Raw genomic sequence first — 22118 nt, forward strand, 5'->3', positions numbered from 1 at the left:
CTTGCACCAACTTCCTCTTTTCAGCTGTGACCCCATGATGTTGTAATTTCATTCTCAGCCTGTGTGTGAAACAGGCTTAACTTGTCCTTAGCTATATTGCTTTAAAGTGGTGTTTTCCTCTTATTTCAGCAATGTCAAAAGGCAGTGTCAAGGTGTGTAAAATCTGTTAAGGTCTGTCACCTTATTATCTTGGAGGCAAATCAGAGGATTGAAACAGACACAGGAGAAGAATTGGCAATGGGGACTTGCCAGGATAGTTTTCTCTTGACTCAAGAGTGGGCGGAGGCACTTCAACTCAATACTGGGAACAGCTTTGCCCCTGTGCCACAATCTTGATCTGGATCACCACTTCCTTCAGCAGATCGATCTATCCATCCCTCCATCCCACTATCCATCATCTAAAGCTTCCCCAAGATCTAATTGCATGATTAATATCTACTTTTCCCTGTAGGAGTAACTAGTTTACTAGAAACATCAGAAGAAACCATTTAGAATAGAAGTATAAAACTTATCCTATAATGCATCACAGCATTTGGAACTTGTGTGTGTGTTTATGTGTGTATACATTCACATATATGCAGGAATTCAGCACACTGAAACATATTAAAAACAACTTTTAGTTTTTGCTCCTATATCAAACTTACTTGGCAGCAGCATCTTTCCTCAGCTGATCATGCTTCATTAGAAGGTTTTTCCTATCTTGAAAAGCTTTTCTAACTTTGTATCCTTTGTAGACTGCCTGAATTTTGACAGCTGCAATATCTTGTATGGCAGCTATAGATAATGCACCATGCTCCAACATGAACTGAATTACTTCGTGGTGACCTCCCAGCAAGGCAAAATCAAGTGGTGTATATCTAAAAATAACAAAATATTGTTATAGAATTGACCTAATAGCAAAGAAAGTACAATAATCTATGTTTAATTAAGTCAGTATCCTCCATCTTACACTTATTCCAGAAATAGGGTGACCAATACACACACACACACACACACACACACACACACACACACACAAAGTTAACATATTTATTGCATTTAATTCATTATATTTAATATTATTTAACTTCAAATTTAAATTAAGTGTAAGTTAATTACACTGGGCCTGGGTCCTGTCAGTTAAAAAAAATGCCATCTTGCAGGACCCAGAAGCGTGTTTACTGTGTTGCAATTTCTGCCTTTTGGAATTATTTCTCTCCAGAGATTTGTATGGCCCCCACCCTTATATCATCCAGAAAACTATTGAAGATCTGGTTTTCCCAGGCTTTGAGGACAGTGTAATTGTGGAGCCTCTTTTTGCCTCTTTTGTTTTTTTGTTTTGGTCTTGTTTTGAATACTTTGCTCTTCCTGTCACTTGCATCTTTTATATGCTTTTTTACATACAGTATATTGATTCTTAGTTGTAAGCCACCCAGAATAATTTGGAAGTCAGGCAACCTATTACATACATACATACATACATACACACATACATACATACTGATTCCATATTTTTAATCTTATATTGCTGAAAAGAATGTTATTTCAGTCACTCATGTGAACAGGTAACAAGAAGCCTAATGCATCAAAAATCTTTTATTCATAGGATCTTACTCACTTACTCACCTATAAGAAACTAATATACTAGTATATATTTATGTTTGTCATTATTAACTTTACCTAGTATAACTGATTGCTCAAAAGTATAGGCTAGCTTGGGGACTTATAATAGAGAAGTCCAGTCTATCATGGCAGAAATTCAGCCACCATCAAAATAAGAAGATGTTTGGTTAGACATTATATAGGAAAAGATTTTAATCAACAAAAAGGCCCAGAAAAACCCAAAATGAAGAACCAATATCAGACTTTACTTAAAGACAGTGTATGAAATTAGGTGTTTTTAACACCTCTGCAGGCCCACTAATGGTTAATGAATATTAAAATGAATCACTGAATAATAACAAGAACAGAGGTTTCTACAGTTGTAGAAAATTAGGAAAATGTGGCCACCACCCAGTTAAACAAGCATGCCCTCCCTATGTTTTCTTCTTTACGACTACTTTAATTTTTTCAGCAAATAGAATTATCACAGTTGCATTTGGGTATGCCTTGCCATCCCTCCATTTTAAAGGGACTTTCTAAATTAAATTTTATATAAAGTAAAGTTGAGGTTGGGGGGAGGTAGTGGGTCTTGCCAACACTTATCAGTGGGGTGGGGAGATGGGGCTGAGGCAGCAGGTATTGAATGTGGAGAAGCTGCAGCAGGCTACACTTTGACAATCACTGACCTAGTGTCTACAGCCCTACTGAATGTTCAAGTAGAGGTTACAATAGCCATGAAATAAGGAAGATAAGCAACATATTGATCTGAGTGACTGAGGAAAAACAGGATTGGAGGAAGCATGTTTTATATATTTGAAAAAGAGAATTGGTAGAACAGAAAAGCATCTCCCTTTTGCTAGTTCTCCAGCCCTCTGGCAAAGACAGGTAGTGTTTGGGTGGCTGGGAGAGGTGTGCTTAATATATTCTCGGGAGGAGCAACTGCTGATAATAAAATTGGGGAGGTCATATCACACACAAAGACCCAACATGATGTCCCCCAATAGTTTATTATTTATTAGATTTAATCAATGCATCTAAGGCTGCTCTTGCTACTACAGTTTTAAAAGTAATTAAGGTAAAAATAATATACAGCTAAACATTTTTAAACTGTATCAGTGTTTAAAAACTGCCGCCCCAGTTTTTAAACACTGATTAATCAGACACTGTACTCCAAATATTAACATTACTAAGATTTGTATAGCCCAGCCTTCTCCAATCTGAATACTCCCAGATGTTTTGGACTACATGTCCTAGATTCCCCAGTCAGCATCGTATACATAAATAGCATAGTTTTTTTGTGTTCAAAGCATTTCATGTTACTTGCTGTTAAAGTAGTTATAGCATGTTACTATACATATCCAGCATATAGTACTGAGGGGCATGTAATTTGCAAAAAGGATAGCTTGTTGGTAAAATCATGGTAGAGGTAAAGTCCAAGCTAGTGACTTTCTGATTTATCTCTCTACACTTTCTGCAGTAGGATATATTTAACAATCTGATCAGAAGAAGTCCCAGAAAGACAACAGAGATATTATTTAATAAACAATACCTTTCTTCATTATTCTCCATATGATTGGGAAAGGCACCGAACCCCAACAACAGCTTTATAGCATCAAGGTAGCCATTGTTACACAACCAATGTAATGCTGTCCTTCCCTATAGCCAGTAGAGCAGAAACATGTAAGGAAATTATTTATATTGTCAAATTCTAGTTCAAACATAGAAATAATCAGACTATATGCAATTGATATTCTTTACATTATTTTGAATACATACACAGATACAGAAAAGAATAAAAACAAATCATATTAATGATGAATTTTGAATGCTACTTAAAAAAAATTGTTATAACTTCCTCTAACTGGAGAAAGTAGGAGGAATTCTAAGGAAAACAGGCAAAAATATCTGCTGTTTAAATTTTGTTAGTCTCAGCCATCTTGTGTCTCATTATGTTCTGCCCAGATCTAAACTTCCAAGGGAGGTATGGCAAACTGAAGATGGCTCTGCAAAAGATGGAGCCGACGACTGCAGCAAAGACCAAGGAACCAGTTCCTTGGAACCTCTCCAGATAAGGAGGGGATGGGAGATTGCCCACATGTGCTCCAGATGGCTGGTCCTTGTTAGGAGACCAATGGGACTAGCCATCTTGCTTGCAACCACGACGAAGCCTTTTAAGGGACACTAAGTTTGCAAACCTCACTTTCTAATCACTTTTGGAAATTGCCCATTAACCATCCTAAAGCTGTTAGAGACCTTCAGAATGAGAAGTTTGAAAAGTCTTCATCAGGTGAGCTTATCTTCAACTCTGAACAAAAGAAACCTTAATTATAAGCTTAAGAACTTAAAGAATTTCAAATAAACAGCAAAAAGCTAAATAAGATTTTGGTCTAAGAGTTATGAATGGATTAAGGGTTCAGATAAATTTGGAATATTGACTTTTACGATAGGATTTTGGAATTAATTATAAAAAAGAAACAGCTTCTCATTTTCCACCCGTGCCACGTGGTCTGCGACCATTTTTCCGCCCTGCTGCGCGGTCCATGGCCGTTTTTCTGCCCTGCCGTGTGGTCCGCGGACACCAGAACAGATTAATGGTAATTACATTGAACCTTATGGGAAAATTTGCTTTGGGTTGCAAACAAATCGGGTTGCGACCAGAGTCACGGAACGGATTAAATTCGTAACCCGAGGTACCACTGTATATTTTGGCCATCCTGGCTATTGTAAGTCATAACAAAGATACATGATGATTTTAGTAATTGGACACTAGAGGGGACTAAAGATTCTAAGCAGAAGAAAAAAAAAACCCAAGCCTGTTGTTGATGTCAGTTAATACTGGGACTTACAAAATGACACAAAACATTATAACATCAGAAATATTAAAGGAGATGTTTGAAGAATGGAGCCAGAGATTAGTAACTGCAACATCAACACTGTCAGTGATGATGTCTGCTTCTATGGATAGGCTATGTCTAAAAGATGTTAATGAAGGAATAAAAAATGTGGAACAAATTTTATCTGACAAGACAGAGAAAGTACTGAAAGTGGAACTACAAATGACAGGCCAAGATAATGTTATGGAAAAGGATGCTCTGCTGGGTATACAAAAGAAACTGGCTGAAGTTTTAAAAATTAAAAGGGAAATACAAATGATAAACTAAGAGAATGACTTGGAAAATGTTTTCTTATTGGATCTACAATAGAGGCTTGTTAAAGCCTTGAAAAAATCTGTGCGATGGGATAAAGAATTGAAGAGAAATCAAGTGCTACAACAATCTTTGATCGAATTAAAGATTAAGACTGATTGAAGTAAAAGGAAGGAATATAAAGTAGGTTTATTTGATCAAGGTTAAAATATGATATATTTTTGCAAAGTTCTGGCAACCCTTTATGGACTTTTTGCTGACACCAGGATTGAAAAGTTGATGTTTTATGGATTTGCTTATAGATAACGGATAGGATATGGGATGAAGAGATATCTGTTTGTAACCTTATAGGGGATGAAGAGTTATTAAATTTGCTTATACTTGTTACGATGAAAGTTGGAAGTCACTTCTTTATATATTTCTTTTTTCTTTATTATATTCTTTATTTTTCTTCTTTCTATTTCTTTTTTCCTGCACTTTTTATTCTTTTTTTCCATTTTTCTCTTTTTTAAGTTTAGTGTGTATTAGTTTTTACTATTATACTTAGAATCCTTAATAAAAACTATGCTCTGCTCAGATCTTTGTGTGGTTCTTACAGAAGGGCAAAATTTACTGATCACAGAATTTCTTATTGTCTCTCTATGGGGCCTCTTCCTTAGAATCTCCCTGGTGAGGATTATTCTTCACCCTCTGCCCTAATCCAAAAATCATTCCCCCACCCAGCTGGCATGATCTCAAAATTCCTGCTGTTAATGTGTGTACTCCCAAAAAAGTGTGCTCAGCAATTCAGTTCATGACTATCCAGGCTATGACTATCCAAATGGTCTTAGGTAGTTAGGATCATTCTCATAATACAATTAATGGGCCTTATCAGCTGAATGGTATCAAATAATTTTTATCTAGCCTTCAGAGCTTCTTTTCCTCAGCTCATTCTCAGCTTCTACACAGTATTCCTCTTTTTCCCCAGCTAATATAAAAAACAGCAAGTGGTCAATGCTTGGGGCCTCATTTGGATCAGGTATATGGTGTATATATAAGAATAGAAGGAGGAGGACTTTAACCTTTTCTCCCCTTTAAGGTCATGATTTAGACGAGAGGGGGAGATACATGTGCAATTTACATTAGGAAATAAAACTATCTGCTCCAATTAGTGCTTTTTATCCCATCTAAAGTGCAAATATTTGCACTGATTTGGATGGGAACAACAGTGAAATGCATAGGGTTAAATCCCCCTACAGCTGCATGCCAGGGTTCTTATTTGGACTGGACCCACGATACTTGCAATTTCCTTTGGAAGAAGTATTCCATTTAATGAATGGGAAATTGTTTTCTAATGTAAATTGCCCAAGCATGACAGGTATAAATGACACACAGTTTTAACACTATGAATGTCTAGTTGATTTTTGAGCTAAAGCTTGGATTAGTTTGACAGTCAAGCAATGTACTCCAACAGCAATGAATGTGTGCCTGAACTATTATTATAAATAATATAGTAAAACAACAATACCTCTTTGTCTTGAATATTTGGATCTGCATTATTTTCCAATAGCACCACCATACAATTAATGTAGCCTCCATAAGCAGCACACTGTAATGGAGTTCTACCTGCATAATCCTGTACATTAGGATTGATTTTATTTTCTATCAATATCTGGCAAACATCAGGGTTTCCTCCTAGAGCTGCCCAATGTAAGGGAGAGTGGCCGTCTTGGTCAACTAAATCAACTCTTGCTCCTCCTGCAACAATAATGTATGTTTCAGTTAATCCACGCAGTCTGCCTCAGTGGTTTATTAACAAATAAAAAGGGTGCATACTGGAGCTATGTGTAGTGCCCTTCCAACTCCCTTTCTCAAAATGTCAAGGTCCCACTTTCAAAGGCTTGACATGGTGGTTTTGAGGCGTGTTTGTGTGCAGAAGATTGCCAGTGAAGCTACTTACTGACAATCCCAATGGAAGTATCTTTTGTGCATGCACACAGAAGGCAGATACAACATCTGCAGTCAAATTTATCTTCCTCTTCCCACATTAAAAAATGGCATCCTGGTCACAGAGCTGCCATGTTCTGGTGCAATATAAATCTTTACATTTATTTTTCCTTCACTGCTCCTCACTCCAACCCAATGAATTAACCATTTGCAGTTTGAGAAATAAGTTGATAATGAAGATACAACTGTATTACAATCAGAGATCAGAAACAAACCAGTTCAGCAAACAATAGGGGCTTTATTACACTTCCCATATAGAAATGCTGATGTTAAACCTGGCTGTAAAGAAGAATCTTTGTTGAAATGGCAAAGTGACTGATGTAATTTAACTAGCCACTTGTCATCTAGGATGTTTCATTCATTCTTGGTTGGGATCTGTGATCAGACTAGTCTTATTCTGATATTTAATGTGCCTTTCTTTGATTATTTTCTTAGCCTGAGTACATTCTAAGAGATATAAAATCTAGAGAAGTCACATAATAAACAGTTTTCCCAAAACTGCTTGGGACCATGAAGATTGAAACTGAATAGATAGCAAGTATAGATGATGTATAATTAGGTTTCAAAACCAGTCAACTGAAAATCTGGCAATCTAAAAATTCCATCCACATTCCAAATGATTAATTTCAATTTATAATAACAATACTAATAACTCCGAGGTCAGACTGGCCCTGACCTTGCTGGTCTTCCAGAAGGGCTGGAAGACCTGGCTTTGCCATCTGGCCCAGGAATCAGAGAGTGGTGTGGAGCCTATAAAATGGCTGTTCTCTTCTTGACCGTCTGTCCTCTCCTGGTGACTGTATTGTATGGCTTTTAATTGTGTAATTGCTTTTAATGTTTATATTGTTTGTATGCCTGTTGTTTTTTATTTTTATTTTGGTAGTGCTTATGTTTTAATTGTAAGTCGCCCAGAGTTACAAATGTGAGATGGGCAGCTATATAAATTGAATAAGTACAAATAATACAAATAATATAGAATGTTTATATTACTGAAAAACAGAATTTGCTCCTATGTCTGAGAATGCCTATCAGCATTGGTCTATTTTCTTCTACAAAGGTAAGTTACTAATTCTTATGCCATGCTTAAACTTCCTCCAAAATTCTAAATTTTCAGGAACAGGACCCTTTAAATACATCTGAAAGATTTTAAAAAAAGGTTGGTTAAAAATGTTGTTTTTGCCACTATCAGTCAATGCATATCGTTCACAATATTGTCTATCATTACTGTTTGTTCAATTCAAAAGCTAAAGACAGCTATGTGTTTATGAAGAAATTCAGGCAGCTGACCTTTAATGAGAGTCTGTATCACCTCTTTATGTCCCATCTCACAAGCACGGAAAAGAGGAGTGTGTTTCATTACGTCAGCAGAATCTATCTGGGCATCATGTTTTAAAAGCAATTGCACAGTGCTGACATGGCCAGAAAGGGCAGCAGCATGTAATGCTGAAAGATGTCAAAGAGAATGAAGTTATTAAACACCATTTAATTAAAAAGTGAATATAGCAAAACCTAAACCAGACACTAAGATGAGGGATTGGCATTTACCTGCAGGTGCGCTGGACATCAATCTCTCCATTTATTTATTTTGTCATTTGTCTCAAGTTTGCTTCATTCAGTTGCATCTTATCATTTACACCCATGTTTATTAAGTTTATACAAACTAAACACATGTATGCAAGATCTGTGATATAAATCTAGGAGATCAAAGTAAATCTGACACCATCACTGAAATCAGCAATTTTGTTAAAGAATAATGAAAATAAAATAACAAGGGAATTCAAATCACATATCCAACAAACATTAAATAAATATATGAAAAGGTAATGGGTAGTTTAAAAAACCCAACTTCAATTACAAAACGTGTGTGTATAGAAGTAACTAAGAGATAATGGTGATTTGGAAATGAATTTAACCGATAAAGCATTCTGCTCTTCCAGCAGGTGGCAGCACCTAGCCAACCTTGGCTCATCTTGAAAATGCTAAACAGGATTGGATCTGGTCAATACTTGGAATGGAGACCACCAGGAAATCCCAAGATTGTAGACAGACTAGGAAGTTGGAAAAAAAACACAGAAGAAAGTAATGGGAAACCACTTCCCTAATTTTGCCCAGAAAATGGCATGGATGTGTTTATGAAGTTACCAGTAGTTGAGATCAACTTGCAGGAGCATTCTAGCAAGCTAAGAGCTTCCATTTTTAAATCAACTGGGGGGGGGGCTCCTCCATAAATTGACAGAACCTGAAGTGTAAGAGACTTTGTCCTCCTTTCCTCCTTTCATGACTAACCAATTACAATTGAACCAAATAAAACCATTCATTTCATTATATTATTATGAAATGAAACTATCAGATTTGGAAAACTGATTTTAAGAAGCAAACCAAAGAAATATGAAATAATAAAGTTACTTCCCCCCCCCTTCCTTGAGTAAAGGGATGGGGAAAAATTGAATATTGCATTAATCTCTGTGGCAATAAGCTGAGGAAGGAAGGAATGTCAAAAGAAGAGAAAATGGCTACGTATAATAACATGCTTCTGTCCACTTTGTTATACGGTATTGACAATTATGTGTCTCAGGAGAAATATAAAAGCTGAATGAAGTGGGAATGAATTACTTAAGAAGTCTATATGTTGAAAAAAGAGAAAGGGTCCAGAACAAATGGGTGATGAATTATGTGGACTGAATGTAAAAGTGAGAGACCAATAGATTGGAATGGTTTGGTAATCTAGAAAGAATGAGTATTAAATTACAAAATGAAAATGAAGGAAGAGACAACTGAGAGAGGAGAAGAAGAAGACTGAGAAAGCTGCGGTTGGATGGAACTCATGAGATCCTAAAAAAAGGGAGAGGTGAGAAATTTATTCTTTACATTTATTAATTGATGCATGATATGATGGATGTGTCAGTTTTAATACAGGCACAGCTTGATTCAAGACTTTTCAAATATGTGACCCCCCCCTCACAACTCTGCCAGTAACTAGTTGAAAGTAAAGCCTTTGAGAACTCAGCATGATTAGATAAAACGTTATTATAGACTTGAAGAAGTCATATTTATGGAGAAGATCAGCTACTACAGAATACAGGAATCCAACCATCCATATATATATGGGGATATATATCCATCCATATACTATATATGGGGATATGTGTGTGTGTGCGCGCCCGTGTGTGTATACACACATATGCACACACACAGGTGGATGGATGGATGGAGAGAGAGAGAGAGATTTCAGCTTCATGTTTTAAATTCCTATCCTTTTCTGATAGATTTTTCAGTTTTTTCCCCAGCCGGGAAAGTGGAAAGCACCTACCCTTTGTTTGTATAATGGTCTTGAATGGCTGAGGCTCTTAGTTTCCCGCCTTGCCAGCTTCGGTTCTTTCAGGAGACAAGAATAATTTGCAAGGATAGAAAGATATTGTGAATGGCAATGGTATAAATTAGATTTAATTGGATTTTCTTTTATTTACTGACTTTAATTTTTCATTCACTATTAGTATTTCTTTTTTGCATTTTGTATAATGCTGCTTAATCCTGAAAGGGAATAGCATGATAGGTATGTATGATGTATGCTAATGAAACAAAAAGGATTCAGGAAAGAAAAAGTTGATAAATTCATTTGACAGAAAGCAGCCAACATTCCTTATCATAACTCTGATCCTGATACCTGGTAACATTGTATCAGTGAAATGCATGAAATGCAGAATTAGGAAGCAGTATTAAATGAGGGATGATAAAGTCATAAATTCTTTGTGTGATTCTTAGATAGGCTGTTCTCTGGAAAGTGAGAAAAAGTTGTTAAAGAAGACAAATATTCCAGACATCAAGAGTAGAGTTTTGCCTACATAATTATACTTTAAGAAAATGTACATTGATGAAGTTGTTTATCAAGACATCTCAGCTGAACAGTTCACAAATATATGACAAACCTGAAACATAAACTGTTAGATAAATATTAGATTAAGAATAGAAGGGGGATTTATGCTGAAGCTGTTTAGCTCTTCAAGATGCAAACCTATGTTTTTCTCTTAACCACATTTTTCATGTTTTGGATAGGTTAAGCAATTTTTTAAATAAGCCTTGATGCATAAGTACAAAAGTTGTTTCACTGTTGAATCCTTTGCCATGCTAGACTAACTTTTAATTTTTGTTTTACAAAAACCTATAATAGAATTATGCTTTAGTAAAACAGACACTTTTTGTCTCAGTGAATAATTTAAAATCTTGCACATTTAAAGATCCTAAGAAGATATACATTCCCAGAGGAATTTGTTAGTGTACTTTAAAAACCCTATTGAGTATATCTTGTAATGACTTAACAGAAACAGAAATATACATGGAAAGGTTTGAATATACAGGTAGTCCCCAGTTCAAGAATAAGTTCTGTTCCCAAGGTCTGTCCTTAAGTTGAATTTGTATGTAAGCTGGAACAGTATTATTGTATAATACTGTATAAATAGTATTGTGTAATTAACTTGAATCATTGTGTATTTAACTCGAATTTTGCCATGATAGGCTCTGTTCTTAACTATGGGTCATCCTTAAATTGGGCATTTTTAACCTGAGGACTACCTGTATAGCAATCGCTCATAATACAGAAACTTTAAACTACAATCCTTGGAGTCCCTACTCATGGATCATACATGCTGGAGTCTTGTGGAAATTAATAAATTTTAAAAAATACATATAATTAATATAATTAAACAAACAGATGAATAAACTGATGTCCAAAAGATCCATTTTGATTGCTTTAGATTTTTTTTCTTGTGCACTCTGAAGCAAATGACAGTAATATATATTCTGACACATAAGTTCTATACAGCAATATAATTAAATAAGGGAAATGTGGCCTATGGCTGTCCTCCCTGGCATAATTCCTTCCCACATAGACATTATGGTTTGAAGTCTCTGTTTAGTATACAGTACTCTCATCAGCTAGATTTTCTAGAAAGAAATCTCAGGAATGGAAGACATTCTTCAGCCAACTGTGTCACAGTAGAGCCTTGGTTCATTAACCTCTCTGTTTTACCCAAACCTAAAAGCAGTTTTGTCATGAAACTCGGAAGAAGCTGTTCAGGAATATAAAAACAATGCCAATGTATTAAACTTAATAACAAGAACAATAATGTCTGAGAGCCTAGATAATTTTCAGCAACTATTCTCTCCTTTTGAATTAATTTCAACATACCTATTATGCAGTTATACCCATTAGAAAACAACTGTGCATTCAAACCACCATCTTCCCCTCTTCAGTGAATTGAGAAACTATTATGTGCAACTTATGTTTGTAAAACTGGAGTTCCTTGCTACACACATAGACACACACACATACTATTTTACCTGTGCCACCATATTTATCTGCCATGTTGATATCGGTGACCAGTTTCAGTTTCAACATTGTCTGGATGACATCATCACTGCCTTTGCCAGCTGCCCACATAAAAGAAGTTCTTCCCTCTAGGTCTGAGTCATCTTTCACAGAAGGATGTTTAAAAAATGTTTCTACTGTTTCCTACAACAGAAACACTCACTGAGTATGGTTGGTTTTGAAATGAATCTGAAATATGACTGAGTATTCAAATTATAAATGAAGAAATGTACTTGAACACCATTTTCTTTAAGAAATAAAAATTATGTCTCATTGTTCAAACCTATTACCTTGATAGTGATAAAAAAGCAAATGATTGTTTAATATTCCAAATATCATCAAAATTGATTAAGTACTGTAATGCATTTCAGTCAAATGTAAAATTAAAATTAAAAAAAAAATTTAAGTCTTTCCAATTTTTAAAAATTTTTTATCCATATGTCTACATATCAGTGTTTAGAATGGTATAATATTCAAATGTATATGAATACTTCTTAGTGAGAAATGAGATCATAGTTACATTTATCCTGTTTTTCAGGTTTGAATATTATCACATATATAAAGATCCATAGTTGGGACCGACCAAAATGGCATAAAAGAGAAAGCTCACACATTCTTTTGTACCATTTGGTTAGATTCCAACAAAGTTACTATGTAGTTACGGTTCTGAAACCTTTTTCAAGGACCAACATTGCCATGATTCTTTTAATATGTGCAATACTCTAATGGCTGATTATTATTATATAAAATGATCTCCAGCTGTACATATAGACGGTCAAATTTGACAGATGAACTGCTAGTCATCCCTATTATTGCCTTGTTCAAAGGCCTGGAAATGGGCAGAAAAGAGATCAGGATAAATTTGTGTTACAGTAAATCAGCAAGGACAGCGTAAACAGCATCAACTGAAAAGCTCACCCCATCTAAAATTAAGTTACTAAAATTCCTTTGGGGAGGAGACCATGAGTAGATTTGAACATCAAAGGATCAGAACAGATTACCATAGTACTATATAATTCAAGTTGATAGAATGTAGTAAGAAAAGACCCAAAATTTGTAAGTGATTAAAGATTTAATGCCAATCAAAATAGTAAAAACAAAATTTCTCTATAACTCAGAAAAGAAGTTATTAAATTAGGTGATCAGGAAAAAGCAACACAATCCATAAATATAAACCAATATAGTGATGATTGCTGTTTAAAAAGTAGAGCATACAAACCTAAACTCTGTCCAACATTCAGCTAGACTGTTCCTATCCACCCGGAAAGTACTATAAAACTGTTAGGGAAATATTTTGTCTGCATTTCATGGTAGGCAACAAACTTTGCTTGTTAATAGGTAATGAAGTTGGTATAGAACATGTCATTGAATGACAGGTTATTTACCTGAATAGCTACTTCCCTAGCTCAGCAGATAGATAGCACATATGCTAGCAACTATCTCTCCCCCATCTCTGCCCTTTTGGCCACCCTGTATTCATCTCCCCTGCTGTCCTGCACTCTACCCTGCATGCCTGCTGCGCTGCATTCTGCCGCACCTGCCACCCTGTGCTCTGCCCTGCACTCCCACTGCCCTGCGCTCCATCGCTCCTGCTGCCCTGTGCTCCACTGCCCCTGCTGCCCGCTGCTGCTGTGCCCAGCCTGGCCCTTCCCAAAGGCTTCTTCCCAAAGCCTTGCACAGTCTTCCTGAGCTGCCTTGCAAAGGGCCAGGCCGGGTGTGCCTCGTCAGCAGTAAGAGGAAGAAGACAGAGAAAATTGGCTGGGGGTGGCAGAGCACAAGGGAGCAGGGGTGGCAGAGTGGAAAGGGCAGCAGCAGTGGGGGAGGTAGGGGCGGTGGAGCGCAGGGCGGCACGGCAGCAGGGGCTGCAGAGTGCAGGGCAGCAGGAATGTAGGGCAGAGTGCAGGAGGGTGGGGTGGTAGGGGTGGTGGAGCACAGGCTACCAGGGTGGCAGGGGTGGCGGAGTGCAAGGCAGCCCAAAGGGCAGAGATGGGGGGAGAGAGGCAGGTGGGGGGAGTTGAAACAGAAGTGAGCACTGCAGGGCAGGAGAAGTGTGAGGTCCTGGCCTACCAACTGCAACCAGGACTACTGAAACTGCTATTGTTAAGCAATGTGATGTTCTGCCTAATGACTGCATCGCTTAGTGATGGAAATTCTGGTCCCAATTAGGGTTGTTAAGTGAGGATTACCTGTAATACCAATGTTTAGGCATAGGCCCTGAAAAGGGCCTTTCCCAATCCCAAATCAAATGGATTACAAATGTACGAACCAGGCCACAGAATTAGGTTCATCTAAGACAAGATGTTCCTTCTTATCGAGAACTGTAACGATTTTAATCAGAATTAAAATGGTCACTACATGGGCAGATCCTGGATTTTTTCCATATAGAACAAGTAGCAGCTCTCCAGAGTTTCTTAAACTTTTCTTAAGAATCTTTTCTTAAACTTATGTGGAGAAGTTAGGGATAATCATTCTATCTTTGAGTTACTGCTCTTCCCTTAAATTTGTGGTAAATATTCTATAAGTAGCAGTAATGGAATCTGGAGGGGTGGAGTGATGGATATACTCGTTCATTATCTGGCACTCTCTTTGCTTTCATATTATTGATTAGACATCTAATTTCATCAGTTAACATAATAACACTTAGCATTTCTTGAATCTTAATTTATACACATAATTTCAGAACTAATCCTGGAACTGCAGTTATTCTTAGAACTGCAGGTTTTTTAAATCTGATTTATCTGTCATTTAATAATAATAAAAAAGACCTGATAGTTTAAGAGAACTACTTTATTTCATAGTTCTGGGGGCTAAGCATCTTGTATATTAAATTTACCAAGGCAGAGAGGCCTGACCTTAAGAAATTAGTGTCCTTGGCTTTTCTTTCTCAGTAGGTAAACCTGGGATCCAAACAACATCTAACATTTTCAACATCAGTCACAAGCAAATTGTTCCTACTAATGCAATTATTCAGAACACTGTGACCGGCAAGTATTGTTTTTCCCTGGACTTTTAATTGATCCACACACTAGAAAATTTCTCTTAGATCTGTTTAAGAGTATTATTAGTTTCTGTAGTTAATGCTTGGAGAAAAGACATAGATTCTTCAAAGCCTTTACTGTAATTGGCAAAGGATATTTTTTTGGTACTATGGATGGAAGTGACATAACTAATGTTGAAACTGCAGCAAAATCTTTTTTGGCTCTAGTGATATCTTTAGAGCAAAATAGAATGTAAATATCCTTACTTTACCACAATGCAGGATTTAATGTAGTTTTAATAGAAACTAATCAGGAGAGAAGAGGGATGTCAGATTCAGGCTGGCTCAGCACACGCTATTCAAGCTAGCCGCCATTCCACCTAGCTAAATTCAACCGCCGCCTGGTCAGCTTCCTTGCCTCAGGCGCAGGCAATCGAAAGAGGAAGTGCTAACCGCAAGTAAAGTGCCAACAGGTGGCGGCAATCAGCCCGCAGTAGGATTCAATTACTTTGTAACAAGCGGGACTTCTCCCAGCCGCTGCAGGCAAGCAGCCGACAATAGAAACAAAGGGCTCTGCAGCTAGCCTCACAGGACCTGCCTCGTGAGCAAGACAGCCGAAAACAAAGGACCCTGGCTGAACCTGCCATCGGACCGAGGCGGGGAGAGCCAGGGGCGAGGGGTGAGGCAAGGGTGGGCAAAGGTGGGCAGGGACGGTCAACAGGCGGGACTTGCTAAGCGCGGGAACGGGGAGACTATAAAATGCTATGTAACCTGTGCCAAGCCAACCCTGGCTTTGTTTGTAACCACCTGCATTACACCTGAGTAAAATGTTTTTGTGCGAGCCTGCATCTCACGGAGTCTTTATTCGGCAATGAATGTGGCAACTCTTACAAGGGAGACAGCTGGTTATATTGTCAACTCTAACAGGAAGTCAGTTAGGATGAGGAATAGCAGACGTTTTCTCTTTTAACTTTAGGAGGAGGAAAGAAATGCTGACTATCAAGGTCCAGAAGTAACTGGCAAATTGCGCAAGCTATGGCCTTTCCTATTGATCTTGGAACATCAGTGTGATGGAAATACATTTAGCCAGCCAACAAAACCTACTGGGTTCAGACTGTGCAGATTCCATTCACTGATCCCTTCACAGTTTTCTGCTCCCTTAAACTCTCTCTTTAAAGTTAATTTCCTTTATGAAATTTGAAGATTCTGGATTTGTAGTGCTACTTGGTCGTAGGTAGAATGTATCACTGATTTCTAATTCTACTAATCCTATTGAGTTCTAATCCCAAACTGTCTCTAAGAAGACCTGGTCTGATTCCATTGGGGGACTTTTCTGACAGTATACTATCTCATTTTGAAAGCGCTGGCCCACCTTGATTCCAATTCCAGAGAAAAAGCTTTCTGAATGTGACATTTCCTGTTCTCCATTGAAGCATGTGGATTCAGCAATTAGCTCTTCTTTGCTCATTTGCCATTACTGAGGTAATTCTGATTTGTTTAATTTCCTCCACTCTTTAATGTATTTAAATTCAATAGTTACCACATTTGACCCGAGGCTATACAGCATACACAAAAAGGAAGTCTGTAAAAACAGCTAATCACAGTAGCAAGTGACGCAGAAGGAAGAGGACAGACAATAAAAGAGAGACAAACTTCAGGTGTACCTCATTGTATGGCCTCCACAGAAAGCCCCCTTCTCAACAATTATTCCTTCACTACCTTCACACTTAGATATCCCAAATGATCACTGGACAAAATTGCCCATGGACCTTGTCTTAGCCTACTGTGCAATGAAGAATGAGCTCCCCAAAGGAGACTACAATCAAGATCATCCTGTATGGACTTAGGAGAATGAAGACACTGCTATGTCTTTGTCCAAGCATCTGTGAGCAACACTACCCATAAATCTGATTGAGATTCTATGTCAACAATTCATGCAGTGCACAATTCATAGAAAACTGACTTTCATATAATGCTCTTAGGCCTGAGATCATGCAAGGGTCACAAGTTTGTTTGAAGTGTCAATCAATGTGCCTGACAACTCTAGCTGCACTCTTCATCAATGTACAAGGCAAATAATCCATTATTAAGCATTAGTTTAATATTACTGGCATAAGGTTAGCTTAGTAATGATTAAGTCCAGGCCTGAGTAATGGCAGCCTATAAACCAGGATTACCCCTTAAAACAATTGCCTAGGCTCTAGAAACATCAACATGTAAACAAGTTTGATTAAAAATGTTCACTGATTCGCTTTTGATGAAATAAAGCAGTAGGTCTCTGTAAATTTCTTTTATCAACTATACTGTAGCATTACCAAATCCATATTAGGAAAGGTAAAACATTACATTCAACTTCTCTTTTGAGAGTACATTTCAGTTTCCCACAGCCTACAACTGTAATCATCATCATTATCCTCATTAGTTCAGTGCCATCTGAATGCATGCAATCTCAAGATTTGTGAGAGACTTCCTTACTGTAAGAGAGATTATTATAGTTCTTGACCATTTTATGAGGACACTGCATTGTTTTGATCAGATAAGAGATTATAGCTGTCCCAAATATACAGAAATTGTGCTTCTCTGTCCTTTTCCCTTTTATTCTTGCTGACAAAAGCCACAAAGATAGGTAAGAATGGGCATAGAAAACTTTTAGGACCAAGTTTTACAGTTAGAATTATCCAAATATTTCAGTTTCAAGATTTGTCATCATACTGCAGTTGCAAGAAGGAATGTAATACAATAGATATAATTGTGTGATACTTTAAATATTCAAGAATCTGCACAGTGCAATGCAGCTTAGTGCAATGAAGCAGTTCAACAGTATACAGCTGTTTCCCCCAACAGGAGTCAATTCAGAAGTGCTGGCTATGAATTATAAGAGAAGTATGAATTACTGCCCAGCGTATCTGGAGAGCAGTAAGTTGAGAGGCTGTATTGCTTGCCCCTTCCCTGCTATTGTTTAGGAAGTCCCTCAAGACCTGGTTGTCATCAGGCCTGGGGAACCAGAGACATTCTTAGATGGCTCTGCTATAATTGATATTCTGCTCTCTCCGTGGGGTTTGTATATTTTAAATTTTTGGATAATATTTCCATTTTAATAATTACTTTTTATCTTTTTACAATGATTTTTTTAATCTATTTGCTGTTTTCTTAATTGTTGTATGCTGCCCAGAGTCACTTTGTGTGAGATGGATGGCTATATAAATGTGACAAATAGATAAATAAATAAAATTGTAGGACAAATGCTGCATTGTTAATATGAGTGTTCCATTTTATTCCAGATCCTTTCTGTAAACTGCCCAGAGTTGCTTTTTAATGAGATGGGCAATGACAAATTTGATATAAATAAATTGTAGTGCTGAAGTCAAGCACATCAAGAAGGAAACAATATTTCAAACATGTCTCAAAATTTTTCCAATCAAAGAGAACACTGGAACAAATGAAATTATGAAAAATACTATTTTCAACTTAAAAAATATGTTTTTTTGCAACCTTTAATATGGAAAAGCACAGCCATAATAACTAGATCAGTTAAAAAGGTTCAGTTTTATTCAGGGTGACATTTTAAAGTAAACTGTTTATCTCACTTACAGAAAAGTTGCTTTGTGCTGCATAATGTAAAGGTGTTGCCCCCTGACTATCGGACAGGATTGTTCCAACTTTGTTTCTTTCTAAAAGAATATGGACAATCTGTGCGTGACCTAAAAAAAAACCCAGAAAAAGCACATATTAATATATGAACAATACAGTATACTTTTATTCTAATAGATGAGCACTAGATTTTTCCTCTATGACAGAACATATACAAATTAAATCTAAAAGTCAAGTCTAAATCATACTTAGTTTAATTAAAATTATGGGCTTGATCCAGACATAGAATAAATAAGAGGCCTCTAATTTTGGGATGTCTATATGCACACTGAGAATTCTGAGAAACTTCATGCAGCAGAGATCTAATTAGGTCACAAAGTGTAAGCAATTCTTCAATGGATGAAATGAATGCAGGACAGCCTCTGCTTAGAGGTAGGCCTAGCAAAAATTGAATGTTTAATTTTTAGATAAAGGTGAATGCTGCACAACAAGGCACAGTCTCTTTAACATAGGTAGATCCTTTCCATGTATCTTGGAAACTGAATGTTGAGCAAAACATGTTGCAGAACAAACTTTATTGCCCATGCTTGTGCGAATGGGCTACGACAAGCAAGAAACATTGAAATAGACGCTTAGTTATCCAGATACACAGGAAGACTAAGATAGAATCTCTCCAAGTGCAGAAGTCAAATTTGGTCACATAATTTCCAGGTAACATGATTTCTCAAACAGTTGAGAAACTCAAAAAGAGTAAGCGTTCACTTTTCAGCCTTTTCACACTAGCCCTTTAGCTACTTGTATATGAATACTCCCCTCAGTGAAAGATTCTGTGCATGAGGGACAGGTAGATAGCAACACTGGTCATGTCTTTGTGTTTTGACTCTTCTATTGACACATCTGTAACACCATGCTAGAACCTTAAAACAAAGAATTGCAATTTTTATGTAAACTATTTGCAGGTGAGGACTGTACAATCACGTGGCAAGTAGCAACATCTTGTTGATAGCCTACTGGGCACAGCAGTGTTAACACAAGAAAGTGTAGGAAAATGGATATTGGTGTTCTCCCTTTTATTATTGTATGTAATGATTATATGTAATTTTATGTAATCTATATATTTTATTTTATTACTTGAACCAATATAATGCATTTTTATATTTGCGTGAGAGTGAAAGTGTATTGATTAAATGAATGCAGGTGAGAGATTGGGCTTGAGCCCTAAACACCTAGCCATTTATTTGATCCCACATAACAAAACTTGTGATATCAAGATTATACATCTGCCTTAACCAAACACCTACACAGAAAAATGAGAATCTCACTTTCCAAATCAAATATATAGAGGCAAAACTATTCTTGAATCTCACCCTTGAAAATGTAACCGAAGGACATACTCCTCTGATTGCTGTTCCCTTTTCCCTTTTCCAAACTGCTTTCCTCAAGTGTTTTCCCGGCCCCAGTTGGAAAATATTTTTTAAAAAATATTTATTTAAATAATAAAACCAATGTTTTAGCTAGCTCGTTGGGCTTGTTGAATGCTGAACCCTAACCCTAACCTTCTTTTATTATCCAAGAATGGGAATCACAGAAGAGTGGAAGGAAAGAAAGAGAAAGCTAGAATAGATTTCATTCATTCATTCATTCATTCATTCATTCATTCATTCATTCATTCATTCATTCATTCATTCAATTTGTATGCCGCCCATCTCCCCCAGAGGGTGACTCTGGTTGACTCACAGTTTGAGTAAAACCTGAAAACAATTAAAAAAATAAATACCCACATTAATTAGTTAAAAAGTCAGACTATATAAAAAAGAACCTATACATAAAAAAACTAAAAACATTCAAGATGACGGGGGTGGGGTAGAATCAATTACCCCACAAGCCACTTCCACTGCTGCGAGCCCCTATCTGGCCCCTAGGCCATCTGGCATAGCCAAGATTTCATGCTCTTCCTGAAGGCCATGAGAGTGGGGGCACATTGCACATTGGGTGGTAAGTTGTTCCACAGAGCGGGGGCCACAGCAGAAAAGGCCCTCTTCCTAGACCCCACCAGTCAAAATTCCTTGACTGGTGGGGTCCGCAACATGCCCCTTCTGCCGGACCGAGTGGGGTGGGCTGATATAACAAGGGTGAGACGGCTCCTCATAACCTGGTCCTGTGCCATGAAGGATTTTAAAGGTAATAACCAACACCTTGAATTGGACCCAGAAGCAAACCAGCAACCAATGCAGCTTGCGTAACAGAGGTGTTATGTGGGCCCTCTGGGGGCATTCAGAACTGTCCACGCTGCTGCATTCTGCGCCAGCTGTAGCTTCCAGATACTCTTCAAGGGTAGCCTCATGTAGAGCGCATTACAGTAATCCAACCGGATGACCAGGGCATGAGTGATCGTGCGGAGAGCCTCCCAATCCAAGAAGGGGCATAGCTGATGCACAACACGAAGTTGTGCAAAGGCTCTCCTAGCCACAACTGCTACCTGCTCTTTGAACAGGAGTCATGAGTCTAGGAGGACCCCCAGATTACACACTGGGTCTCTCTGGGGTAGTGTGACCCCATCAAGAACCAAAAATGATAAACTTCTAGAGCCAAAGATGATAAACTCCTAGATAGCTAGAAGCTATAAATCTACTTTCTAGAATAAATCATATTTGATTTTTTTTTGTTTAAAGTTAAAATGGGAAGACAGGAGGCTCAGCAGGTATCTATTATACTGTGCCAGCCTTTCTTTCAATGGATTTACATTAAGCACAACTAATTTTAGATCTAATCCAATATGGCAAGTTTGTAAGCATTTGATTGCCTCACTGACTTCAATGAAACTAAACAAATTTAGCCTGGACTCATTTTAACAGTGAGAGCATAACAGGGATAGTTATAGCTGACATACTTTGGATGGTAGAATACAGTAGCTGCTTGTATGGATTTTATAGTCTTTATTGATTGGAGGCAAAGTTAACAACACTTTGCTCATATCACAAAAAATCTTTGTATTAAAGTTATGGACCGTAACCTACTGTGCTGGTCCAAGTTGTTAGATATTTTTTGACTGTCCAGTCTAGGGCTGAGACAGATTTACTCACTCAAACATACCCAACTGGCTTCTATATTTAAGGGAAGACTAGAACCTAGGTCTCCTTGCTCCTAGTCCAGCCATACAGGCACACAGACACATAGATATGTGTGTTCCTGTGTGCATAAGGAAATGAAAATATATTCAAGAGTGATAGTATTGTTTGAAATGGCTATATTTTTAAAAAGTCTGGTCATAAGATTCTATATAAAACTATGTGTGATTGGATTATGAAATAAGCCATCATGGATGAACCTGAAGCTTAGAAAAATAGATCCCACCTTGACTCTTCAAAATGACAATCAATTAAGCTGTGGATACTACAGTAGCAATCTCAGGTAAGATGGATTACTTTGCCAATATCCCATTGCCCATTTTCTGCCATGCATGGAAACAAAT

General features: G+C 37.3%; 1 protein-coding gene across 9 annotated transcripts in view; it reads right to left on the bottom strand.

Annotated features, from left to right (window-relative positions):
• Positions 1 to 22118, bottom strand: part of INVS (inversin) — a 120523-nt gene that overhangs the window by 32112 nt on the left and 66293 nt on the right. For all 9 annotated transcript variants that reach the window (XM_088150137.1, XM_088150143.1, XM_088150136.1 and 6 more), the window contains 6 exons: positions 18647 to 18756; positions 12051 to 12222; positions 8001 to 8156; positions 6235 to 6464; positions 3131 to 3237; positions 645 to 857 (listed from right to left, as the gene is read on the bottom strand). In XM_088150137.1, the coding sequence (XP_088006263.1) occupies positions 645 to 857; positions 3131 to 3237; positions 6235 to 6464; positions 8001 to 8156; positions 12051 to 12222; positions 18647 to 18756 (988 nt within the window). The remainder of the gene's footprint in view (positions 1 to 644; positions 858 to 3130; positions 3238 to 6234; positions 6465 to 8000; positions 8157 to 12050; positions 12223 to 18646; positions 18757 to 22118) is intronic.

This window comes from Python bivittatus, unplaced genomic scaffold (genome assembly GCF_059951505.1).
Source record: "Python bivittatus isolate LINGU-HERP-01145 unplaced genomic scaffold, Pbiv_v1 ctg000610_np1212, whole genome shotgun sequence".
In the NCBI taxonomy this organism is placed as follows: domain Eukaryota; kingdom Metazoa; phylum Chordata; class Lepidosauria; order Squamata; family Pythonidae; genus Python; species Python bivittatus.